Consider the following 25041-nt stretch of genomic DNA (forward strand, 5'->3'; position numbering starts at 1 on the left):
ATGCAACTTAACACAGCTAGTGAGTGGCAGACCATGACTCAACCCAGGGAGACTGGTTCCAGAGCCCATGCTCTTGCAGCATAGGGCCCAATGAATGAGATAGAGTAGTAAATGCATGAAACTGGTGCAGTGGAGTTAGTGGCAGATGAAAGAGAAACAGAGAGCTCTGGGACACTGAGAAGACCACCTAACCCAACTGTTTATGGTAATCTGGGCATACTTCCTGGAAGAAGACAATGGAGTCAATAGATGTTGAATTACAAAGACTGATATCTGGGGCCTGGAAGATTAAGCAACTGTCTTACTCTGTGTCAGTCATCTTATGAGAGGCAGAGCTAGAATGGGGATTGACTTCTTCTTCGTGGAGAATGGTCCCTGGATCAATGCACAGGTTTCTGCTCATCAAGTTTTATGTATTGAACTCTAATGGAGGAGGGATAAGTGGAGGTTTTCAGGTCAGCATGCAAGTTATATGGAACATGAATTATTTCTCAATAAAGCTGATTATAAAACAAAATCAGCTTGCACTCAGCAGCCAGAAGTGGCTTCTAAATACCACTCTCTTGATAAAAGGAAAGGCTTCTTGGACAAATGACAGATCCTAGGACTTGGGCAGAAAAAACAGAAGATGAGTCTGGAGAATCTTCTAGTGCCAGAAATGAAAATAAATGCTCAACAGACAAAAGGATGGGGGCATGTCAAAGGGACACAGGGAGCCGACCTGAAGGAGTGCTCAGAAGTAGAATAATTTGAGCAACAAACAAATAATATAGTATTGGATTATAACACAAGGTATGAAACATACATATATATGTCCACTGTTATAAATAAATGATTGAATAAGCAAGTAAAGGGGGAAAAGAGGAAAACCTTCCTTAGAAAAGAATTCAAAAAATTTGTGGGGTTTCTCCGTCTCCAGAAAGTGGAGGTTAGCTCCCGCCATCCCCTTTTGAGGATGTTCTGAACTTAATGACTCTCTTCCAAAGAACAGAACATAGAGGAGGGGTGAATAGCAACTGTACAGTGGAGAGACCTGACAGACACCATCCTAAGCAAGGAATCAAGGTTAACATCATCCATGATAAGTCATGTTGATATCACGTGCCCTCTGAGGTGACATGATGAAAAGAGCACTTGGTCTTTGTGGTAGTCTTCCCCAAAATTCATAGTCCCAATCTAAAAATGAAAAAAAAAAGGAACTTCAGACAGATCCAAATTAAGGGATATTCTACCAGATAACTGACCAGCATTCTTCAAACTTCAAAGGTTATGAAAAATGAGGGACTACTGAGAAACTATCACAGACCATAAGACACTAAGAAGACAGGACAACTAAATGAAATGTGATATCCTGGATGGGATCCTGCAACAGAAAAAGAATGTTTAGTGGATAAATGGGTGAAATCCAAATAAAATCTGAAGTTTAGTATATAGTAATCTACCAGTGTCGATCTCCTGGTCTTGATCAATGTACCATGTAATGTAAGATGCTAACATTAGAGAAAACTAGGTGAAAGGTATATGGGAACTTTCTGTACTGTCTTTGCAACTTTTTTTGTAAAACAAAGTTATTTTGTAAAAATTTGTAAAACAAATTACTTTGTAAAAATGTGTAAAACAAATAGAAACTATATTTAAAACATAAAGCATAAAAGAAAAGTCAGCAAGTGTCAGTATGCTGATCATCTAGAACTTTTACACATTGCTGTTGGTAATGTAAAGCAGTGCAACAACTTTGGAACACTATTAAACTTAAAAAGTTAAACATACACCCACCATGTGACTCAGCCATTCCCCTACTAGGCATTTACCCAAGAGAAGAAAAAATATATGTACACAAAAAGACCTGTACAAGAATGTTTATAGCAGTTTTATTCACAGCAGATCAAAACTAGAAATAGTTATCAACAGGTGAAACAAACCATGGTACATCCATACAATGGACTACTACTTAGCAATAAAGAGGAACAAACGGAAACTTGGACAAACCTCAGAAATATCATGCTGAGCAAAAGACGCCAGATACAAAGGTGTACATCTTGTATGAGTCCATTAAAAAATGTGAAAACAAGCAAAAACAATCTATAGTGACAGAAAACTGAACAGTGATTGCCCAGGGCCAGAAAGGGGACAGGGATTGTCTAGGAAGGGGAAAGAGGGAACTTTCTGGAGTGATAGGAATGTTTTATATCTTGATTGGAGTGGTAGTTACATAGGTGTATGCATGTGTCATAACTCCCCAAATTGCATGTTAAATTATTTAATGTGGGTACATTGTTGAGGAGATATTGGTCAAAGGATACAAAATTTTAGTTAGATAGGAGAAATAAGTTCAAGAGATCTATTGTACAACATAGTAACTTTAGTTAAAAACAATGTATTGTAGTCTTGAAAATTGCTAAGAGAATAGATTTTATGTGTTCTCACCTCCCAAAATGATAGGTATGTAAGGTAATGCATATGGAATTAGCTCAGTTTAACCATTCCACAGGGTATACATATTTCAAAATATTATGTTGTGTATTATAAATATATACAGTTTTAATGGCAGGTTAAATTTTTTAAAATAACTTTTAACTATAAAAAATATGGAAACTAAACTAAAATAAAATGAGTACATTGTATGTAAAGTACACCTCAATAGTGTTAATTAAGAAGGGTGGCAGTTAATTTTTTATGTCAACTTGTCTAGATATTTGAACAAACATTATTCTAATGTTTCTGTCAAGCTATTTTTAAGACAAGGTTAACATTTAAATCAGTAGACTTTGAGCAAAGCAGATTACCTTCCATAATGTGAATGGACCTTCTCCAATCAGTTGAAGTCCTTAAGAGAAAAAGATTGATGTCTCCCAGGAAAAGAGGGAATTCTGCCAGCAGACTGCCTTTGAAGTCAAACTGCAACTCTTCCCTGGGTCTGTGACCTACCCTACAGATTTTGGACTTGCCATCCCTCTCAAACAACATAAGCTAATTCCCTAAAATAAATCTGAATCCTTCTCTCTGTCTCTGTTTCTTTCTCTGTCTCTGTCTTTCTCTCTCTATCTATCTATATCTATATCTATATCATCTATCTATGTGTATGTGCCTATGTAGTTTCTACCTATGTATGTATGTATGTATGTATGTATCTATCTATCTATCTATCTATCTATCTATCTATCTATCTCCTGTTGATTCTGTTTCTCTAAGGAATCCTGGCTGAGAAGAAACAAAAAGCTGTATCTCAACCCTTCCCTGAGAATCTTACGGCCTTGTTGGAGAGAGAAGACCAACATGGCCACAGAATTAATACAAGAACAAATATGAAATCTCTTATTACACAATTCTAGTTTCTCTGCCTACAACATCAACAGAAGATGCGTCTTTGTTGAATGACTCAGAGTTTTGCGGAAGTTTTTGTTGACTGAGAACTTTAAGTTATTCTGATTCGGTTGAAAGATGCTGTCAGAATGCACAGCCTGGCTTCTGACTTGGGTTTTCAGATTGACCCAAAGTGATTTTTGTGTGTGTCTCTTAAGTGCAATCAGCAGGTTAATCCTCCCAGAGATTATTTATTTTTAATCCTTGGAATGATGTGTTCCCTTTACTTCTGTGTCGAGGTATCCCTGTGGGAAGAACCAGGTGGTGTAAACATGTCTGGAAGAGAAGCTTGAAGTTGTCTAATCTTTCTGCTTTGACTTTGCTGGTCTCTGGGAACTCCTGTGTTTACCTAGCACATCTGAGTCCTTGGGAAAGCTTTCTGGGCCCTGTTTTGTGGTTCTTCTAACAGATGGTTGCATTCTCGTGATTGATTTTTCATCCCCTTCTAAGTTGTATAATGCTTATAGTTATAATTTTCTGACTCTCCAGGCACACAGAGGCTCCTGACTCTGAGATATTTGCAAGTACCATTGGCAAATAAGATTTCCTTAGGTTAACTCCACTTATGTACTGGTATTTAAATTTTATATGCTAAGGGCTCCAATTTCAGAGAGAAACCTCTTTACCGTGCTTGGTGTGGCAGTGAACTTAATTAACACAGAATTTTGCTGGAAATCTCTATGCTAAAACGTTAAGTGGGGTTCTGAGGACACAAGGAGCTAAAAAGTTGAGTGTGTATCACATATTGATAACTCATATGATTTTGCTTGCAGACATTTACCAATTTGGCAGATTATCTACTTTTACATTGTAGTAAATATTTCCTTTTTAAAATATCTTGTATCTCACAGGGCAAATCATACCCCTTCAGGGGGCCGTTCCCACCTGTATGGAATCCAATTACCTACTTAGATCATAACAACTTTTGGAGGACAATGGATGATATGGGGCGAGAGGTAAAGCTTCTTTGACTATATTTGTATTTTTTGTTTTGTAATACGTTTAGTCCTTCAAAGAAAGAAAGTACAATATATCTCCAACACCTAGCACATTATGAGCACACGGTAGCAGTAAAGATTTGTGAAATGAATCAATGAACTTGTTTCTAACCTCTGCAATAATAAGATGTCAAACAGATTGATATTTGTATACTAATGATGAGTGGGCAGGAGATTGGGTGCCACTCAGCCTTCTTGGAAAGATGTTTCAAATTTTGGAAATCTTCGGTACATAGCAAAATTAGACTTCTGGGTCTTTGATTCACCACCATGCCCAAACAAGTCATAAGTAATCACACATAAAGCATTTTTTTTCTTTTACTTTAAGTTCCAGGATACATGTGCAGAACGTGCAGGTTTGTTACATAGGTATACATGTGCCATGGTGGTTTTCTGCACCTATCAACCCGTCATCTAGGTTTTAAGCCCCACATGCATTAGCTATTTGTCCTAATGCTCTCCCTCCCACTGCCTCCCACCCCTCAACAGGCCCTAGTGTGTGATGTTCCCCTCCCTGTGTCCATATGTTCTCATTGTTCAACTCCCACTTATGAGTGAGAACATGTGGTGTTTGGTTTTCTGTTCCTGAACACACATAAAGCTTAACTGAAAGCTCCATAGACATGATTTGCTGCAGCTCTGTGATCCTTGTTAAAGAGTTAAATTTATGAATGTTCTCTAGAAGTTAGTAACTTAGGAATCCATATCTAGAAATAGCCCAGTTACAACATGCCTCTATTTATTGTGCAGAAAGTTTTATCACAAATTAAATATGGCTTGAGTGGTACAGATTTATAATAGGAAAGCTACATAGACAGCATTGATTATGCAGTAAAAGCAATATTGGATGAGTTTGGGAAACTTAACATTTTTCCTCTTTAAGGTAGAGTTTTTAATACTATTTAAATAGTTATTTAAAATGGAAAATTACAAAAATAAATAAAGTAGAAAATTACATTTGTCTTTCTCCTTCGAATCCTCATCTGAATGTAGATTCCCAGTGATGCCCCATGGAAGGCTCCCCTTGCAGAAGAGTGGGACAACATGACAATGAAGGAGCTGCTGGACAAGGTCTGCTGGACTGAGTAAGTCTTGCCATTAGGCACAGGCATTTATTGTGACCACCTTTCAGGTTCATTTAGCAATAGCATTCAACAAGTATAAAACAAGTAACTGCTTTGTGTTTAAAACCACACCACCAGCCAAGTGGAATGCTGAAAACCATTGGAATTGGCTCCTACCCTGAAGATATCTGTACATACAACTTACTTCTTTGGAATAGTTTTGTATCACAAAGGTGGTATTACCCTGTGAAGTCCTCAGAACAGACCAGAAGGTACTAGTTTCTTTATATAAAACAGCTTAAAGATCATCAGCTTAAAGCTCTCATTTATGAAGTTGTTGATATAGGACAATTTTTTTATTCTTCACTGGGGGTCAAATGTGGAGATGGTTAGCATGTGCATTTGCCACACCTTGTGTGAGGTAGTGCAACTCTTCAAGGACTTAAAGAGGAACCTCTAAAGCCTTTGTAGATAGTTCACAACTACAGGGGAAACATGTGTGACTGGACTGGCTGTTCCCCTTTAGTGAAAAAACAAGTACCCATGAGTTAAGCATTAAATTCTTGTTGGCAGAACTGGGAATTGTAGAGAAATTGTGAAGGCTTGTATAGACAGACCATGTGGAGAGGCCACACTGCTCTTGGACAGCAGGGAAAATGGAAAGGATTATGAGGGTTCCAATTCAAGCACATGGTAAATTTGTGGTAAACAAAACAAGAAAAATGGAAGCCAAATTCAAGGAGAGTGCCCTACCTTGCTGAAGAGCATTAGTTGAGAATATGTTTGGCTGTGGGGTTAATGTCTTCATTTTTAAGCATCATTCACTGCCAACTAAAAGTAAAAACAAGCTTTTAGAATACCTGAATCTAAAAAATGGAAATAATCAAAATACATAAAATGCATATACTTTTTGATATAAAAATTCAGCTTCTAATAATTTAGCTTTAAGAACGTGAGACAAAAGAAGAGAGAGGCATACAGGGAGAGAAGGAGAGAGGGAGAAAGAGTGAAAGAGGCAGATCCAAAGCATTATTTTTAAAAGAGAGGATCAGAAAACCCAATAATAAATCGGCAGAATCAAGTATGGAACATCTAAAAAATTCAATACTCGAGGGTTTTAAAAAATCGTGTTGTAGAGGAATATTTAATGACTGGAAAAAATAGTAATATTAAGCACATAGAAAAGCAGGCTGTTGTGGTATGGTATATGATCTCATTTCTAAAAGCAACTATTTATATATGCACTGCAAAAGCAGCGGACATCCATTGAAATATTTTTAACGTTTAATATTACTATGCAAGCATTTATTTTTAAAATGCTTAAAAACTTTACATCATTAAAAATTATTCTTTAAGCATCATATTTCATGGTACCAGAATATTCCATGGAAAATGAATACGTAATGTATTTGTCCATTAACATCCTGTTCAACACATTGGGTACTTTCTGTTTTTTGTTATTATTATTATTATTATACAATACTCTATAATAAGCATCTTTGTGCCTCTCCTATGTCTTCAACCTTTGAAAGCAACCAATTTTGGAAGAGTAAAATCCTTTTATGTCATGAAATGAATGCCTGTTATTCATTATATTCTTTTAAACATTTATCTAATGCTATCTAACACTTCTGTGAGAATGTAGTGTGCAATATAATTTATTTTAATTGTAATAAAATTGTAGTATTTAGTTTTAAATTATATACTTTAGATTTTCAAAATATAATAAGTATATAATTATCTGAATTTTTTTATAACTCCTGTTATGAAAAGCTTTTAATAAATTCAGTTAGGTCTTTTCTCCTTAGAGAACTTTTAAGTTTCTTGGTGATAAAATCAATCATATGTCTTTGGGATCACAGGAACTTGACATTTTCTATCATAGCCCTTGGCCTAGTCCTCCACTTAGTGAATATTCTAAGTTGTCATTTGACAAAATAAAGCATTCTGAGATACTAGGAGTATAAGAACACAAGACAATTTTCTGACTCTTCCCAAGCAAGATACACACAGTATTATTTCCTGGATTTAAATGAAGTAATCCCCAGAATATCCAGTCTATTATTATTCAGACCAAAGCAAAATCATACATTCCAAGACTAATGTTGATTATTCTTTCAGTTATTGTCGTTTACAAAGTGCACTTCACAAACGTGAACTGTATTTTCAATGTGATCACAGCTATGTAAAAACATTTTTTAAAAGACCTATACTTAGAAAAAAATGCATCAAAATGAGACTAGTAATTATCTTCTGGAGGGGCAGAAATATGGAAGATACGCATTATCTCATCTTTTTATCTTAAAAATTTTCCAAATTTTATATAATGTGTATGTATTTTTCATGTAGAAAAATATTATAACATTTATCTTTTAAAAAGTCAACAGGGCAAAAAATTCAGAAATATTATTGCACTAACTTCCTTGACCTTCCATCCTTCAAATATTGTTCTTATTTCTTTTCTTACTGAAGCTCCTAGAGTAAATTCAAATAAAGGATTAGGAAGAGACTGGCCCTTCAGAATTACTTTTAGATCTCCCTTTAGTTCAAACCAAAATTATTTCTTTCCCACCAAATTGGCAACAATAACAACTAGAATTCCAGCAATATTTTTGTTAAATATTGGCTCTCCAGCTGGGCCAATGTTAAGTTTCAGTTATTTATTACCCCCTTTACTGTATGCCCCTCAATCCACTTAAAAAATAAGGAACAAAAGAAATTGGATTTTAGGAAGCAGCAAATAAAATACTACTTTTATTTTAAATTGACGTCTGGATATTTGTTTTAGTTAGATATTACAAATTGCCTCCACAAGGAAGTCGTGAGTTAACAATTTCCATCCCTACAATTATCCTGAGAAATCTTACAAAACTAACTGTAAGTCACTTTAATGTATATATGACATCATTTCACAGGCTATGATGATGGGGACTGTCATAGACGGGCTGTCAGGTTGTTACGGCTGCAAATAATGTCAATAACTGGTATGTGTGTTAGGCACGATTCTACAAACTTCTAGGGTCAAGATACAGTAAAGTAGAGAGATGCCCCTTGGTGAGTATTTGTACTTCCAAGGCTGTCAGCTGACTAATTAGAAAACATTTTGAGGTATCAAAAGCATGGGTTTTGAGTCAAGGATGATCTGGTTTGAAGTTGTGCCATTATGTACTCCTAAACTGTCCAAGACTCCGTTTTCTAGCATGTGAACTTGGAAAAATAATAGATATTTGATATGGTTGTTGCAACAATTTAACAAGATAGTGATTTTAAAGACAATGGAATATGGAAAGAGCTCAATAAATGGAAGACAGTATCATTTATTTCACCCATTGGGACAACATTACCAGATGGAAAATTCTGCCTCAGATATAACAAGATTAACAATATGCAAACTTCATGTCAAAGTCAAAAGGGGGATTGGACCTTATTAAAGATATCCCAGAGTGCACATTACTACTGATGAATTTTAGGTTGTGCTAGATATAATGGAGTCCTTGAAATTGGATGAGATTATTTTCTTTCTGGTGTGCTTCCTGATAGGTGATAACCTCTCACCATTTACCTGCCAATGTCAAGCAAAAGCTTACCCATTTATGCTCTATTAATTGCTTGTCCCCTCATCCATTATTTGAGCTTGTCTTCTGTTAGGCAGTAAAATAACTGAATAGATAACTGTGACTAATTTTGTGTTTGGTACAGCATCTAGCATATCCTTTGCACTTTATGGATGTTTAAAAAATACTGTTTAACTGATATTTCTCATTAATCATTCATTTGTTCAATCATGCAACAAGTAATTATTGAGTGCTTACAGTGTTCCAGGCATTTGTTAAAGGGGACACTATGGTGAGTGACAAACATAAGATCTTTGTTCTCATAGGTTGATATTCTAGTGGGGAGAGACAGCAATTAAAAAGAATAAACCAATAATCAAGAACATTTCAGACAGTGAAAAGAGTTATAAAGATACTATACAGTAGCAAAATGATAGAGAATGTCAGGGTGCTGGGAATATGGAAACCAGTGGTTGTTTTCATAGACAAATGAGAATATGTCTTTCTAAGGAAACATTAGAGTAAAAAGAAGAGGGTACAAGATGAGGCAGAAAAGGTAGGCATGGGCTAGATCACATAGGGCTCTGGAAGCCATGGTGTAAGATCTGAATCTTATTCTGGTTTTAATAGGATAACAATGGAGATGTTTTAAGCAAGAAAATGACATGATTTGATTTACACTTCAGAGAGAGCACCATGGTAGGGAGGGAGGGAAAAGCCTCCGGTTTTGAGTGTAGTGAACAGATACCAGGTGAGGATGAATGGAGGCAGAGAGGCCAGTCTGGAGGAAGTAATTGCAGTACTCCTGGAAACAGATGGATGCTAAATTTGTGGTGAAGGTGGAGTGATGTGGTGAGAGACAATGGGACTTCCCAATGAATTGAATGGGGGAAGATCGATGGAAAGAGAGGAATGATGTTTGATTTCTAGAGTGTTGGCTTTTGCCATTGAGTAAATGGTGGTGCTTTTTACTGAGATGGGGATCACTGGAAGAGCAGCAGGAATGTAGGGAGAAATCATGAAAGCACAGAATCTGGAATACAAGCTGATTCTGAGTAAGGTGTTTTGTTTACAGGGAAAATAATATGATTATTTCAAAAGCCTCTGATGTCATGTTTTGTAATATTAGATCCTAGTGACAATTTTTTGACCTTACCACATTGTGCTAAACTTAACCAAGAAAACGTATTACTCAAATAATTTTTAGAGAATTAAGAAGCTGCTCTCCTGCATTTGCCAATTTTGCTCTTGTTTCTTCCTGTGCAGATCTGCAAAACAGCTTGGCACTCTCTTTGTGAACCTGTGTGTCACTGCAGAGACCCATGAGGTCTCTGCTCTCTGGTTCCTGTGGTATGTGAAGCAGTGTGGAGGCACAACCAGAATCATCTCGACAACGAATGGAGGACAGGTATCCATCCACTCCCCCACCGTCCCAATGGAAAAACACTGCTACTGAAATGAAAGATCAGTATCATCCTTCAATCATGAACTGCTGAAGTGGGAAGCAGGCTTGTGGCTTTTAGAGCATTACCATGGCAGCTCAAAGTGTTTCTTGTAAGCACAGTCTGTTGTCAGGTACCCACTGTGAGAACCCAGTGTCCAATGTAATTTTAAAACTAGGCTTGTCTCTCTTTATGCAGTTGCCATTTTCCATACACTCAATTATTATTTGGTAAGTTTGTAGGAGACCATCTGAAGTAAGCTTATCTTGAGCACTTCTTGGAAAGTTTATAAAGGAAAGTCAGAAATGCATTTTCAATTTAAAACACATACTATGCATGGAATTCATTTATCTGTTCATTCATTCAATGCCCATTTCTTGAGCCCCGGCACTGTATAAGGCACTGTGCTAGACACAGTAGGAAGAAATTGGAGTTCTTAGATAATCTGTTTGGTTGTCATGTTCTGTTCTCTCTCTCTCCCTCCTCCTCTTCTTTCTCTCTCTTCTTCTCCTCCTCCTCCTCTTTCTCCTCCTCCTTTTCTCTTTCTCCCTCTCCTTCTCCTTCTCTGACCTTAACTGAAAATTGAGGAGGAGGCAGTCAGGTCAACTGTGTGCATAGCCAGGTAGAACATTTGGAAGTTTTAGCAAGACTCAGGGCAGGTGGGTACAGTGAGGTGAAATGACTTCGGTGGCTACAGAGGCAGTAGGCATCTGACCCAGGATAAGATGGGCAGCCTGCAACAGGGAGTAGGCTGGTCTGGGGGAAAGGGACATGGTGGGAGGCAGGGAAGTTCTGCACTTGAGCCACAGAGCAAGGGAAACCAGGCTTAGGCCTGCTCAGGCAAGCTGGGGAAGAGCTTTAGGTACAGCTTCACCAGGTCCAGCTCCCAACAAAAGACTGCAGATAGGACAGACAGCAGGGATGGTGACCAGAAAGGTGGGACATAGGGGTCATTTTGAAGATGTCCAGCTAAGGTTGGAGCCTGGGAATCTACAAGAGCATAGCTTATAAAGTAACTTAGAAATCCTGTCATTTTGTCCAAAGACAGCAATTCCTAGTTAGAAAACCATGGTGAAAGCCACTATTCACAGCCTCAAAATGAAATGTTAGACATCTCAGAGTAGAGATATGTGAGGACAACTAGCAATTTAGCAACTTATGCCCATCTCTGCATTTCTCTTTCACCTCCTTTTCTCTTTCCAGGAGAGGAAATTTGTGGGCGGATCTGGTCAAGTGAGCGAGCGGATAATGGACCTCCTTGGAGACCGAGTGAAGCTGGAGAGGCCTGTGATCTACATTGACCAGACAAGAGAAAATGTCCTTGTGGAGACCCTAAACCATGAGATGTATGAGGTAACTGTAATATCATGAAATATATATTTGATCTTCATCCCAGTTTCCTGGCATACAACTTTAAAAACTCTTAGAATCTCCAGAGTGATGTCCTTTGATGCCAATGATTGATGGCTGGCAGCCCTTAGGTAGCTTCAGGATGGGGCTGGTCACAGGAAAGACCATGGAAGGATTAGAGGGTTGGGATTTTCAGCTCCACCCCCAGCCTCCAGGGAGGGGATGAGGCAAGGGGCTGAAGGTTGAATTGATCACCAGTGGCCAATGATTTAATCAACTGTGCCTACATAATGAAGCCTCCATAAAAACTCAAAAGGACCGAGTTCTGGGAGTTTCTGGATATCTGCACAACTGGAGGTTCCTTGAGAATGGCATGCCTGGGGAGGGCATGAAAGCTCCATGCCCCTTCTCACATCCCTTGCCCTATGCACCTCGTCCTCTGTACCCTTTGTAATATCCTTTATAATAAAACAGTAAACATGTTTCCCTGAGTTCTGTGAGCCACTGTAGCAAATTAATCAAACTCGAAGGGGTTGTAGGAACGTCAACTGGAAGCAGATTGGTCAGAAGTTCTGGAAGCTGGACTTGTGACTGACATCTGAAGGTGGGGGACAGTCTTGGAGACTGAGCCCTCAACCTGTAGGATCAGAAGCTATCTCCAGGTAGATACTGTCAGAATTGAATTGAATTCAGAGGACACACGGCTGGTGTCGGCTATAGAATTGCTTGCTTGCTTCATATGTGGGGAAAACCCACTCCACATTTGGTCACAGAAGTCTTCTGTGGTGATCGTTGTTGAGTGAGAGAATGGAAAAAAGCACTTTGGTTTGACATTTTTCCACTCAGAGTTACCAAGACACTTAAACAAGTGGGAAGAGGCCACAGTCTCATAGATAATCAAAGTTGAAGTCAACAATATTGCACACTTTATAGACAGTCCTTTTGCCAAAAGTGAAAAAGCTACCTCTAACTGAAAAAAAGGAAAAGAGAACCAGACTATTTGGGGGTGGGGGAGGATTTATAAAAACATATAACGGTATTATCAACCCTTTGTATTTTGCTTTTATGTAATTAGAAAAACACAGAAAATATTTATTTGGTAAATATCAAGCACCTCCTGTGTGTCTAACATTATTCTAGGAGTTAGGAACACAGTTGTGAACAAAACAGATACAATTCTCTGCCCATATACAATTCTCCTTCTAGTGAAGGACAAAGACCGTAAAGAAACATATAGTTAAAATATAAACTATGTAAGAGAGTGATAATTAGTGTGGAAAAAATCAAGCAGCGAGGTGGGGAGAGGCCATATCAGAAAGTGGTATGGGAGAATTGGTTATGCAAGTTTAAATAAGGTCCTCAGGGAAGGCCTCACTGAGAAGGTGATATCTGATAGAGAATTGGAGGGGACGAGGGATTGAGCCATGTGGCTCCCTGAGAGAAGAAGATGGAACAGCCAGTGCCAAGGCCCTGAAGTGGGAGCAAGCCTGGTGTTACCAAGGAACAGCAAGGTGATCAAAATGGCAGGCAGGGCGGGCGCGGTGGCTCACACCTCTAATCTCAGCACGTTGGGAGGTCAAGGTGGGAAGATCACAAGATCAAGAGATCGAGACCATCCTGGCCAACGTGGTGAAACCCTGTCTTTACTAAAAATACAAAAATTAGCTGGGCGTGGTGGCCCGCGCCTGTAGTCCCAGCTACTCCAGAGGCTGAGGCAGGAGAATCGCTTGAACCTGGGTCACGGAGGTTTCAGTGAGCCAAGATCACACCACTGCACTCCAGTCTGGTGACAGAGTGAGACTCAGTCTCAAAAAATAAAAAAAAAAAAAGAAAAGAAAAAGAAAAATGGCAGAAGTAAGAGGAGTGAGGGCAAAAGTAACAGGAGGTGAGATCAGTGATTTAATGGGCCCATTTCACGTGTGGCCTTGGCGATGATGGTGAGAAACTTGGCTTTGACTCTAAGTGCAATGGAAAGTCATTGGAGGTTTTGAACTAAGGAACAATAAAGGCTACTTTAGGTTTCAACAAAATCCTTGTCACTTCTTTAAGAGACTGAAAAGGGACAACGGTAGAATCAGAGGGAATCATTGGGAAAAAACAAAAGCAACAGGGCAACAACGTTTAACCGTGCTGCTTTTCTTTCAGGCTAAATATGTGATTAGTGCTATTCCTCCTACTCTGGGCATGAAGATTCACTTCAATCCCCCTCTGCCAATGATGAGAAACCAGATGATCACTCGCGTGCCTTTGGGTTCAGTCATCAAGTGTATAGTTTATTATAAAGAGCCTTTCTGGAGGAAAAAGGGTGAGTACTTTCCTTATATAAAAACCTTTAGAAGAAGGTCCAAGAAACTTGTGGCTAAGGCATGCATTTAAAAAAAAAAAAAAGTCAACTTTTATTTTAGATTCAGGGGTACGTGTGCAGATTTGTTACATGGATATGTTGCATGATGCTGAGGTTTGGGGTATGAATGATCCTGTCACCCAGGGAGTGAACATAGTACCCAATAGGTAGGTTTTCAACTCTTGCCTACTCCTTACCTCCCCCTTTAGTAGTGCTTAGTGTCTATTATTTTCATCTTTATATCCATATGTACCCCATGCTTAGCTCTCACTTATAAGTGGGAACTTGTGGTATTTGGTTTTCTGTTTCTGCATTGATTCACTTAGGATAATAGCCTCGAGCTGCGTCCATGTTGCTGCAAATAACATAATTTCGTTCTTTTTTATGGCTGCATAGTATTCCGTGGTATATCCATACCACATTTTCTTTATCTAATCCACCTTTGATGGGCACCTATGTTGATTCCACATGTTTGCTATTGTGAGTAGTGCTGTGATGAACATATGAGTGCTTGTGGCTTTTTGGTAGAACAATTTATATTCCTTTGGGTATATACCTAATAATGAAATTGCTGGGTCGCATGGTAGTTCTATTTTTAGTTCTTTGAGAAAACTCCAAATTTCTTTTCACAGTGACTGAACTAACTTACATTTCCACCAACAGTGCATAAGTGCTCCTTTTTCTCCAACATCTCTTATTTTTTGACTTTTTAATAATAGCCATTCTGACTGGTGTGAGATGATATCTCATCGTGGTTTTGATTGGCATTTATCTGATGATTAGTGATGTAGAGCTCTTTTTGATATGCTTTTTGGCCACTTGTATGTCTTCTTTTGAGAAGCGTCTGTTCGTGCATTTTGCCTACTTTTTAATAGGGTTATTTGGTTTTTGCTTGTTAAGTTCCTTATAGATTCTGGATATTACACCTTTGTCAGGGGCATAGTTTGCAAATATTTTCTCCCATTTTGTAGGCTGTGTGTTTACTTTCTTGATAGTTTCTTTTGCTGTGTAGAAGCTCTTTAGTTTAATTAGGTCCCACTTGGCAATTTTTGTTTTTGTTGCAATTGCTTTTGAAAACTTAAAGACATGTATTTGCATGTAACTGTTTTGTTAGAATACTGGACAGAAAATGTTAATCCAGATTCTAAGGACAATTCTTTTAAATAAAATATATTGGCACAAACTCGTGGAATTAACTTTCCTTAGAATATAGCCAACTCTTTGTAAATCAACAAAATGTTTATTTAATCCTCCCACAAAATCTTGTGAAAAAAGGTGAGTAGTCTTTTCCAATTCAGTGTTTTAAAGTATGGGTTTATAAAGCCAATCACAAAGGTTGGGATTCTGAAAATTTCTTGGCTGTCTCTCACTAGTGTCGATTCTACCATATTAAATTAAATTCATTTATTCATTTGCACATTTCAACAAGTGTACTACTCAACTGGGTAGAATATTACAGGGATGCTCACTGAGGTGCTGGATTCTACAATGATGGGAATGTTCTAGAGCTGCTTTAATACACTAGCACTAGTCACTAGCCACATGTGGGTACTGAACACTTGAACTATAGCTAGTGAGACTTGGGAATCAGGTTTTAAAATTCTATTTATTTATTTATTTATTTTTTGAGATGGAGTCTTGCTCTGTTGCCCAGGCTGGAGTGCAGTGGTGCGATCTTGGCTCACTGAAACCCCTGCCTCCCGGGTTCAAGCAATTCTCCTGCCTTAGCCTCCCAAGTAGCTGGGATTACAGGTGCATGCCACCACACCTGGCTAATTTTTTGTAATTTTAGTAGAGATGGGGTTTCACCGTGTTAGCCAGGATGGTCTCGGTCTCCTGACCTCGTGATCCACCTGCCTCGGCCTCCCAAAGTGCTGGGATTACAGGCATAAGAATTCTATTTAATTTTAATTGCTTTAAATATAAATGCAAGTAGCCACACACAGACAGTACAATGCTAGAATCTTGTCATATTTGCTCTTATAGCACCCACTTTTCTTCCAAGTGGAGGCCATGTAAGAAGAGTCAGTATCTAGGACTGAGGGTGAAGGGCAGGATGTACTCCAAGGAGGAGCAAGGCTGCGGAAAGAAGGTTGGAGGCAAATGGGGAAAGTGCCACAATTTTGCCTTGGGGTGCTTTTTCTTGTATACTACTCTTTTTCAGCTGCATCAGAGGCTCTTCATTCTCCACGTTGTAGATAATCATGTTTAGGACTGCTATTGGATGGGTGCATCAGTTGAGCAAGTAATCTACTGTTTGCAAAGTCAGTGCAGCGATTCACCACAAAGAACCCTGTCATTTTAGTCTTTGAATCTAATGGCTGTAACACACTGGTGCTGAATTACTTCCTCTTGTGACCCAGGTCACCCATTTTAAATGACTGACTGGTGGCAAGTAGATAAGGACCAGGAATACAGTCTTCTCTTAATGAGTGTGAGTGCCTTTATTTATGGAGAGGAACTGTAACTTTCCATTCATGCCTGCAAATCTTTATCTTAGGCCTGCTATGTGCCAGGCAAGTTGTTAGGCACTAGTATCAAAAAGAAAACCCAAGATCTCCACCCTCAAAATCTGACTTGGTCCTTGTTGGTAATGAGCCTTGCATAAGACTTTTAAAAAATGATTGTGGGCAAGGCATAGTGGTGCATACCTGTAGTACCAGCTACTCAGGAGGCTGAGACTGGAGGATTGCTTGAGCCCAGGAGGTGGAGGATACAGTGAATGAGCTATGATTGAACTTCAGCCTGGGCAACAGAGTGAGACTTCATCTCTATCTCAAAAAAAAAAAAAAAAAAGTTTGTCGACATGAGATAGCCTCACTAAAGCATTTGAGATTTCTTTTGAGTTACAACTTTAATGTATTTCTTCAACTGGGCACCTATTGTATGCCAGACACAGTGCTAGGCATGGAGAATTCAAAGGCACTTTTCCTTGCCCAGAAAATCCAGACTCGGGAGGAAGACAGTCATGTAAACTGGTAATTGCACAACAATGTATTGAGTTCTAGGCTATTATAGAAACACCAAGTAGGGCTCCAGACTCACATCCAATATGATTCCTGTTACATTGAAAAATGTATTCAATGACACTTATTTGAAAGCTTCTGAAATGAAATCTAAAGTTCACTCTTATAACAAGATCTTTGCTTTGCACCAGACTATCAACATCACTGACAAAGACACTGTAATTAACTAGTAACATAGAAGCTCAGTCAATATGAGGTAACAAGATAGAAGGGTATGAATTATGCAGCCCCAACAATCCAGCACAGTGATTAGCACATATCAGGCACACAGTCAGTAATCACCAGAGTTTTGGTTTTATGTTGCTTTGTTTTGTTTTACATGTTCGGTGTGGCTTGGGTTATTAAAGAGAAGGTAATGTTTTGTATTTTGATACAGACAGCGGTAGCCAACTCTTGATTGCTTCTCCCCTCCACACCCCCACACAATCCCAGCATCATGCTAAACACTGCTTTTATTTTCTTTTTAATTGTAGGTATTTAAGGTGTACTTCATAATGTTTTGATACACATGTACATAGTGAAATGATTTATGGTCAAGCAAATTAACATATCCATTTCCTCACATGGTCACCTCCTGTGTGTGGTAAGAGCACCTGATTGCTTTTAGATTGATTATCCCAGGAAATGCTTCCCAATCTCTTAGTGTGTAACATCTTTGTGAATTTGCAAGGACGGGCCTCCTATTTTTTGCTGGCCTTCCACCAAGACATCCTGTCTAGCCGCCCTCACCGTCAGCACTCCACCCTACACGGGATGCATCAGCCCCTCATTCTAGCCCACTTCTGTGGAAGGGGGAGGCTGTTAGCAATGCATTGAATTCTTGTGGTCTCCTTGCTTTTGTTCATCTATGAACCATTTCTACTTTCCCTTAAATATTTACATCTAATTTATATCAATTTATGTTTTCAATGGCAGAAGCTATACCTGTTTTTCTAAATTACAGAAGTAAATATAATGACCATAAAACTTTCAAAAAACAAAAGTGTGTGAAAAATGTTTCTCTTCTATTGTTCCTCCCCCTATAGGGCCGCTGTTAAAAATGTAGATTGTTTATCCTTAAAGATTTACTGTATGCATAGGTAATACAAGTTTCACATCCCTAATCTGAAAACTCAGAATTCAAAATGCTCCAAATTCTGAAACTTCTGAAGCATCGACATGATGTCTCAAGTAGAAAATTCCATACCTGACCTCACCTCATGTGATGGGTCACAGTCAAAACTTTGTTTCTCATACAAAATTATTAAAATATTGTATAAAATTACCTTCATATTATGTGTATAAGATGTATTTGAAACATAAATGAATCTGGTATATGGGCTTGGGTCTCACCCTCAAATCTCATTATGTATATGCAAGAATTCCAAAATCTGAAAAGAGCCAAAATTTGAAACACTTCTTGTCTCAAGCATTTCATATAAGGGATGGGGATACTCAACCTGTACTTTAAATATATGTGTGTGAGCATCCCTACATATATGTAGAGAGAACTATATGTACTGGAAATACATGTTAAATAATATAATAAATATTTTATACAAATACAACTTTAATTTTAAATAAATATGTTAATATATTTTTCCAAAAACATGTTTTTTAAAAAAATCATACATCATACATATCATACTGAAATTTGCTTTTTCCTGTTAACAATACGCCATGGACATCTCTCCAAAGCAGTACATTTAAATCTACCCCCTTTTTACAACTGAATAACCAGTATATCATTGTGTGCCTCATCAGAATTTGCCCAAGACATCTGCTGTTGATAGTAATTTTTTGTGTTTCCAAGTTTTTGCTATTATACACCATGCCGCAATAAACATCATCCTCCATATAGCTCTACATATTTGTACAGGAGCATTTCTTTTTGATAAATGCCGTAGGATGGAATTATCAAATTCCACACAGGGTAGACCTGTGAAATTTTTGTTAGTGTTTCTGTCCTCTCACATCCTTGCCAGTTGATATAAGTTCCATGTTTGTCTTCTCCAAATCTCATGTTGAAATTTGACCCCCAATGTTGGAGGTGGGGCCTAAAAGCAAGTGTTTGGGTCTTGTGGGCAGATCCCTCCTGAACATCTTGGTGCCGTCCTTCTCCCTGAGGTAATAAGTGAGTTCTTGCTGTGTCAGTTCCCATGAGAGCTGGTTGTTAAAAAGAGCCTGGCGCTTCCCTCTCCTCTCTCTTGCCTCCCGTCTCACCAAGTGATCTGCACACGCCAGCTCTTCTTCACCTCCAGCCATGAGTGGAAGCTTCCTGAGGCCCTCATGAGAAGCAGATGCTGGCGCCATGTTTCTTGTACAGTCTGTAGAACCATGAGCCAAATAAATATCCTCTTTCCTTTGTATATTACCCAGTCTCAGGTATCCCTTTATAGCAACACCAGCAGTCTAAGACACCAGCTAATAATATTTAAAAATTTTTTGTCAATCGGGTAGGAGAAATTACCTCATTTATCTATAATTTGTAATTTTTATCATTAACAAGGTATCATTTTGTAAATTACCTTTGCTCATTAAAGTTTTTTTCTGTTTATATTGCAAATATTTTTTCCCAGTGAATCAGTTTTTAATGATTTGTCATAAAATGGTTCCCCCTACTACATTCTATACATGGATTCTTTCTGTTCCACTGATCTTCGTCACTGGGTTCTAAATATTTTTGCAGCTCTACTTACTAAAAAATGTAGACATAAACTACCATTATAGGTATTCCTTAATTATACACAAGTACCTCTGAAAAATTGTATCGTTGTAACTATAAAATATTTGAAAAGTAGACTTTTTAAAAAGCTTAAATTGAAAAACTAGAATCTCTAGTATTTTCTTCCACTATCTAGATGTGCAGTCTAGGTGTACACTCCCACTTTGGAAAGCACAGGTTTATATTATCTAATCCTATGACAGCATTGTACTGTTTTAATATCTGTAGCTTTATAATATGTTTACAATATGTTATACTATGTCAGGTAGGACATTCCCTTATTATTTTTTTCCTTTAATTTTGTCCTTGGTAAACTTCTTCAGTTATTCATCCAGATGAATGTGATTATCATCTCATCAAAGCTCCTGTCTCCACACTCCTACATTACAAAAGCTTCTATTGAATTATTTTATTCTGAACATGCCTCTTTGTTACCTCCCAGAGCTACAATGGCTTTGTTTCTCTCTGAGAAAGTTAGCACTTTGGGGAAAATTTCTTCTACTATCTGAATTATTGGATCCCTCCCCCTACCTACCCCATCCCCCATAGCTTTTCTGGTTTTCTTGTTAGTTGTGAATTTGTTTCTGCTTTTGTCTTTGCCTTTATTCTTTAATAACTTCTTTAAGTGTTTGGATGTCCTTGAATATCACTTCTCTTTTTCTAAGAGTAAGGCCCTACAAAGCTGATGAGATGTTTTTTGTGCATGGGTGGGACTCTTGAGCTTTCTATCTGCAAGTGGCAGAAATCCCTTCTGTGCTGCATAACTTGTCCTGGCATGAACATGACTTTTCTCTCTGCCCCTTGTCCTTCACCTCCACTAAGTGCACCCACTTGACTCAGAGGCCAGATTCACTCTGAAAAGGAAGTGTCCAAGGAGCCCCTCCATCGAGAAAGCAGTATCTCCACCTTGGCCAGCCTGGCGTCCTATGCTGGTCCTGTCCAGCCGATCCCTACATGATCAGTATGCACATGTTCTTTGATCATATCTTGTCCTATTTGTCTCCTCTCTCTCTTGCCTTCTTATAACAGGGGATTCCTAAGATGGTTCTCTTGTATTTTTAAATCTTGAGTTCTTAGACTTTAAACATTTCTTCTTCACATACTTCAGTCGTTCTCAACATCTTTTCCTGCCCCAGCACATCTGAAGGACATTCAAGCACCCCTCAAGCCAGTGGCTGATTGGGACATTGATTCTAACAGGTGCACAGTGGGGAGGGGTGCAGGAGGAGAGAAAGAGACAAGTTCCCTTTAAAAGGCTTCCTGATTTGTCTGCTTACACACATATATGCACACATGTTGGGGAGGTCCTTTCTCTGTTCTTTCTTCCTTATTTTGAAATCTTCTTGTTGAGTTTTCTATACAACATTTGCCGTTGAGTCTTCCGCTATAATTTTATTCAAACAACCTCAATTTTGCAGGAAATGATAGAGCAGGAGGAGTGGTACACTGCAGTAATATATTGTTATAACATTTCAGACTCTGCCCTGACATTTTCACTAGTGCCCTGTTACCGTCTTTTGAAATTGTATATACAGGCACACCTCTTTTTATTGAACTTCACTTCATTGCACTTTACAGATAATTGCACTTTTTACAAATTGAAGGTTTGTGGCAACCCTGCATTGAGCAAGTTTATCGGCATCATTTTTCCAACAGCGTGTACTCACTTCGTGTCTCTGTGTCACATTTTGGTAATTCTCACAATGTTTCAAACTTTCATTATTATTACGTTTGTCATGGTGATCAGTGATCACCTTTGATGTTACTATTGTAATTGTTTTGGAGTTTCATAAATAGCACTCATATAAGATGGCAAACTTAATTGATAAATGCTGTGTGTATTCTGACTGCTCAGTCAACCAACTGTTCCCCCAGATCTCTCCATCTTCTTGGGTATCCCTATTCCCTGAGACACAACAGTAATGAAATAAGGCCAATGAATGACCCTACAGTGGTCTCCCCAGTGTTCAAGTGAAAGAAAGTGCTGCAAATCTCTTGCTTTAAATCAAAAACTAGAAATGATTAAGCTTAGTGAGGAAGGCATATCGTAAGCTGAGATAGGCTGAAAGCTAGGCCTCTTGTGCCAAATACCCAAGTTGTAAATGCAAAAGAAAAATTCTTGAAGGAAATTAAAAGTGCACTCCAGTGAACATATGAATGATAAGAAAGTAAAACAGCCTTATTGCTGATATGGAGAAAGTCTGAATGGTCTGAATAGAAGATCAAACCAGCCACAACATTCCTTTAAGCCAAAGCCTAGATCCAGAGCAAGGCCCCCAACTCTCTTCAATTGAAGTTGAAGCTGCAGAAGAAAAGTGTGAAGCTAGCAGAAGTTGGTTCATGAAGTTTAAGGAAAGAAGCCTTCTCCCCATAACATAAAAGTGCAAGGCGAAACAGCAAGGGCTGATGAAGAAACTGCAGCAAGTTATCCAGAAGTTCTACCTAAGAACATTGAAAGAGGTGGCTACATTAAACAACAGACTGTTTTGTTTTGTTTTGTTTTGTTTTGTTTTGTTTTGTTTTGAGATGGAGTCTCGCTCTTTCACCCAGGCTGGAGTGTAGGGGCATGATCTCGGCTCACTGCAACCTCCGACTCCTGGGTTCAAGTGATTCTCCTGCCTCGGCCTCCTGTGTAGCTGGGGTTATAGTCGCACGCCACCACACCCATCTAATATTTGTATTTTTAGTAGAGACGGGGTTTCACCATGTTGGCCAGGCTGGTCTTGAACTCCTGATCTCAAGTGATCCAACTGCCTCGGCCTCCCAAAGTGCTAGGATTATAGGCAAGAGCCACCACACCCGACCGGAAACAAAAGTTTTTTGATGTAGACCAAACAGCGTTATATTGGAAGAAAATGCCATCTAGGACCTTCATAGCTAGAGAAAGGAAGTCAGTACCTGGCTTCAAAGCTTCAAAGGACAGGCTGTCTCTGTTGTTAGGAGTTAATGCAGCTGGGACTTTAAGTTGAAGTCAATGTCCACTTACCATTCAGGAAATTCTAGGATCCTTAATAATTATGCTAAGTCTACTCTGCCTGTGATCTATAAATGCTACCAAACAGCAACAAAGCCTGAATGACAGCCTATTTATTTATAGCATAGTTTACTGAATATTTTAAGCCCACTCTTGAGACCTATTGCTAAGAAGAAAAAAGATTCCTCAAAATGTTACTGTTCATGGACAATGCACCTGGTCACCCAAGGGCTCTGATGGAGATGTACAAGGAGATTATTGTTGTTTTCATGCCTGCTAACATAATGTCCATTCTGCAGCCCATGGATCAAGGAGTAATATCAACTTTCAAGTCTTATTATTTAAGAAATACATTTTGTAAGGCTATACCTGCCTTACAGTCCTCCTGCCTGTCTGATGGATCTGGGCAAAGTAAATTGAAAACCTTCTGGAAAGAGTTCACTATTGTCAATGCCATTAAAAACATTCGTGATTCATGGAAGGAAGTCAATATATCAACATTAACAGGAGTTTGAAAGAAGTTGATTCCAATCCTCATGAGCGACTTTGAGGAGTTCAAGACTTCAGTGGAGGAAGTAACTGCAGATATGGCGGAAATAGCAAGAGAATTAGAATCATAAGTGGAACCTGAAGATGTGAGTGAATTGCTGCCATCTCATGACAAAACTTGAATGGGGAAGTTGCTTCTTGTGGATGTGCAAAGAACGTGGTTGTTTGAGATGGAAACTCTTCCTGGTGAAGATGCTGTGAACATTGTTGAAATGACAAGAAAGGATTTAGAATATTACATACATTTAGTTGATAAAGCAGTGACAGGGATGGAGAGGATTGACTCCAATTTTGAAAGAAGTTCTACCGTGGGTGAAATGCTATCAGACAGCATCACAGGCTCCAGAGAAATTTTTCTTAAAAAAAAGAGTCAATTGATGTGGCACACTTCATTGTTGTCTTCTTTTTTAAAATTGCCACAGCCACACCAACCTTCAGCAGCCACCACCCTGATCAGTCAGCAGCCATCAACATAGAAGCAAGCCCCTCCATCAGCAACAAGATTACAACTCACTCAAGGCTCAGATGATTTTTAGCTTTTTTAGTAATAAAGTATGTTTAAATTATGTACATATTTTAGACATAATTCTATTACACACTTAATAGACTACAGTGTAGTGTAGATATAACTTATATGCACTGGGAAACCGAGTCAAATTTCTTTGACACAATTTGCTTTATTACTCTATTCACTTTATTTCCTTTATCTGAAATGAAGCCCACATTATCTTTGAGGTGTGCCTGTATTTTGTTCAGGAGGGAACTGAGGAAGACACTTATCTAGGATAAGCTGCAATTGTTTCTCCAGTTGTTCTTGACGGGGGAATGAGTCTTTGGAGGGCATGTTTGAAATGAGAGTTTGGGATTCTATGAATTTTAGTTATACATGTCCTCTCTGCTCTACCTCCAGATGATAAGTATGCAATCATGTCATCTGCAAACAGAGACAATTTGACTTCCTCTCTTCCTATCTGGATACTTTCTTTCTTTCTCTTGCCTGATTGCCCTGGCCAGAGCTTCCAATACTATATTGAATAGGAGTGGTGAGAGAGGGCATCCTTGTCTTGTGCCAATTTTCAAAGGGAATGCTTCCAGGTTTTGCTCATTCAGTATGATATTGGCTGTGGGTTTGTCGTAAATAGTTCTTATTATTTTGAGATACGTTCCATCAGTACCTAGTTTATTGAGAGATTTTAGCATGAAGCGCTGTTGAATTTTATCGAAGGCCTTTTCTGCATCTATTGAGATAATGATGTGGTTTTTGTCATTGGTTCTGTTTACGTGATGGATTATGTTTATTGATTTGCGTATGTTGAACCAGCCTTGCATCCCGGGGAGGAAGTCACCTTGATCATGGTGGATACGCTTTTTTATGTACTGCTGGATTCAGTTTGCTAGTATTTTATTGAGGATTTTCGCATCGATGTTCATCAGGGATATTGGTCTAAAATTGTCTTTATTTGTTGTGTCTCTGCCAGGCTTTGGTATCAGGATGGTGCTGGCCTCATAAAATGAGTTAGGGAGGGGTCCCTCTTTTTCTATTGTTTGGAATAGTTTCAGAAGGAATGGTACCAGCTCCTTTTTGTACCTCTGGTAGAATTCGGCTGTGAATCTGTCTGGTCCTGGGCTTTTTTTGATTGGTAGGCTATTAATTATTGCCTCAATTTCAGAAC

General features: G+C 38.5%; 1 protein-coding gene across 1 annotated transcript in view; it reads left to right on the forward strand.

Moving 5' to 3' along the window:
* The window catches only part of MAOB (monoamine oxidase B), a 118239-nt gene that overhangs the window by 76393 nt on the left and 16805 nt on the right, over nucleotides 1-25041 (forward strand). Inside the window, exons 4-8 of the mRNA XM_007991454.3 lie at nucleotides 4215-4319; nucleotides 5355-5446; nucleotides 10246-10387; nucleotides 11625-11774; nucleotides 13917-14076. Of these exons, the coding sequence (XP_007989645.1) occupies nucleotides 4215-4319; nucleotides 5355-5446; nucleotides 10246-10387; nucleotides 11625-11774; nucleotides 13917-14076 (649 nt within the window). The remainder of the gene's footprint in view (nucleotides 1-4214; nucleotides 4320-5354; nucleotides 5447-10245; nucleotides 10388-11624; nucleotides 11775-13916; nucleotides 14077-25041) is intronic.

The sequence above is a fragment of the Chlorocebus sabaeus genome, chromosome X, assembly GCF_047675955.1.
Source record: "Chlorocebus sabaeus isolate Y175 chromosome X, mChlSab1.0.hap1, whole genome shotgun sequence".
Taxonomy (NCBI): Eukaryota; Metazoa; Chordata; class Mammalia; order Primates; family Cercopithecidae; genus Chlorocebus; species Chlorocebus sabaeus.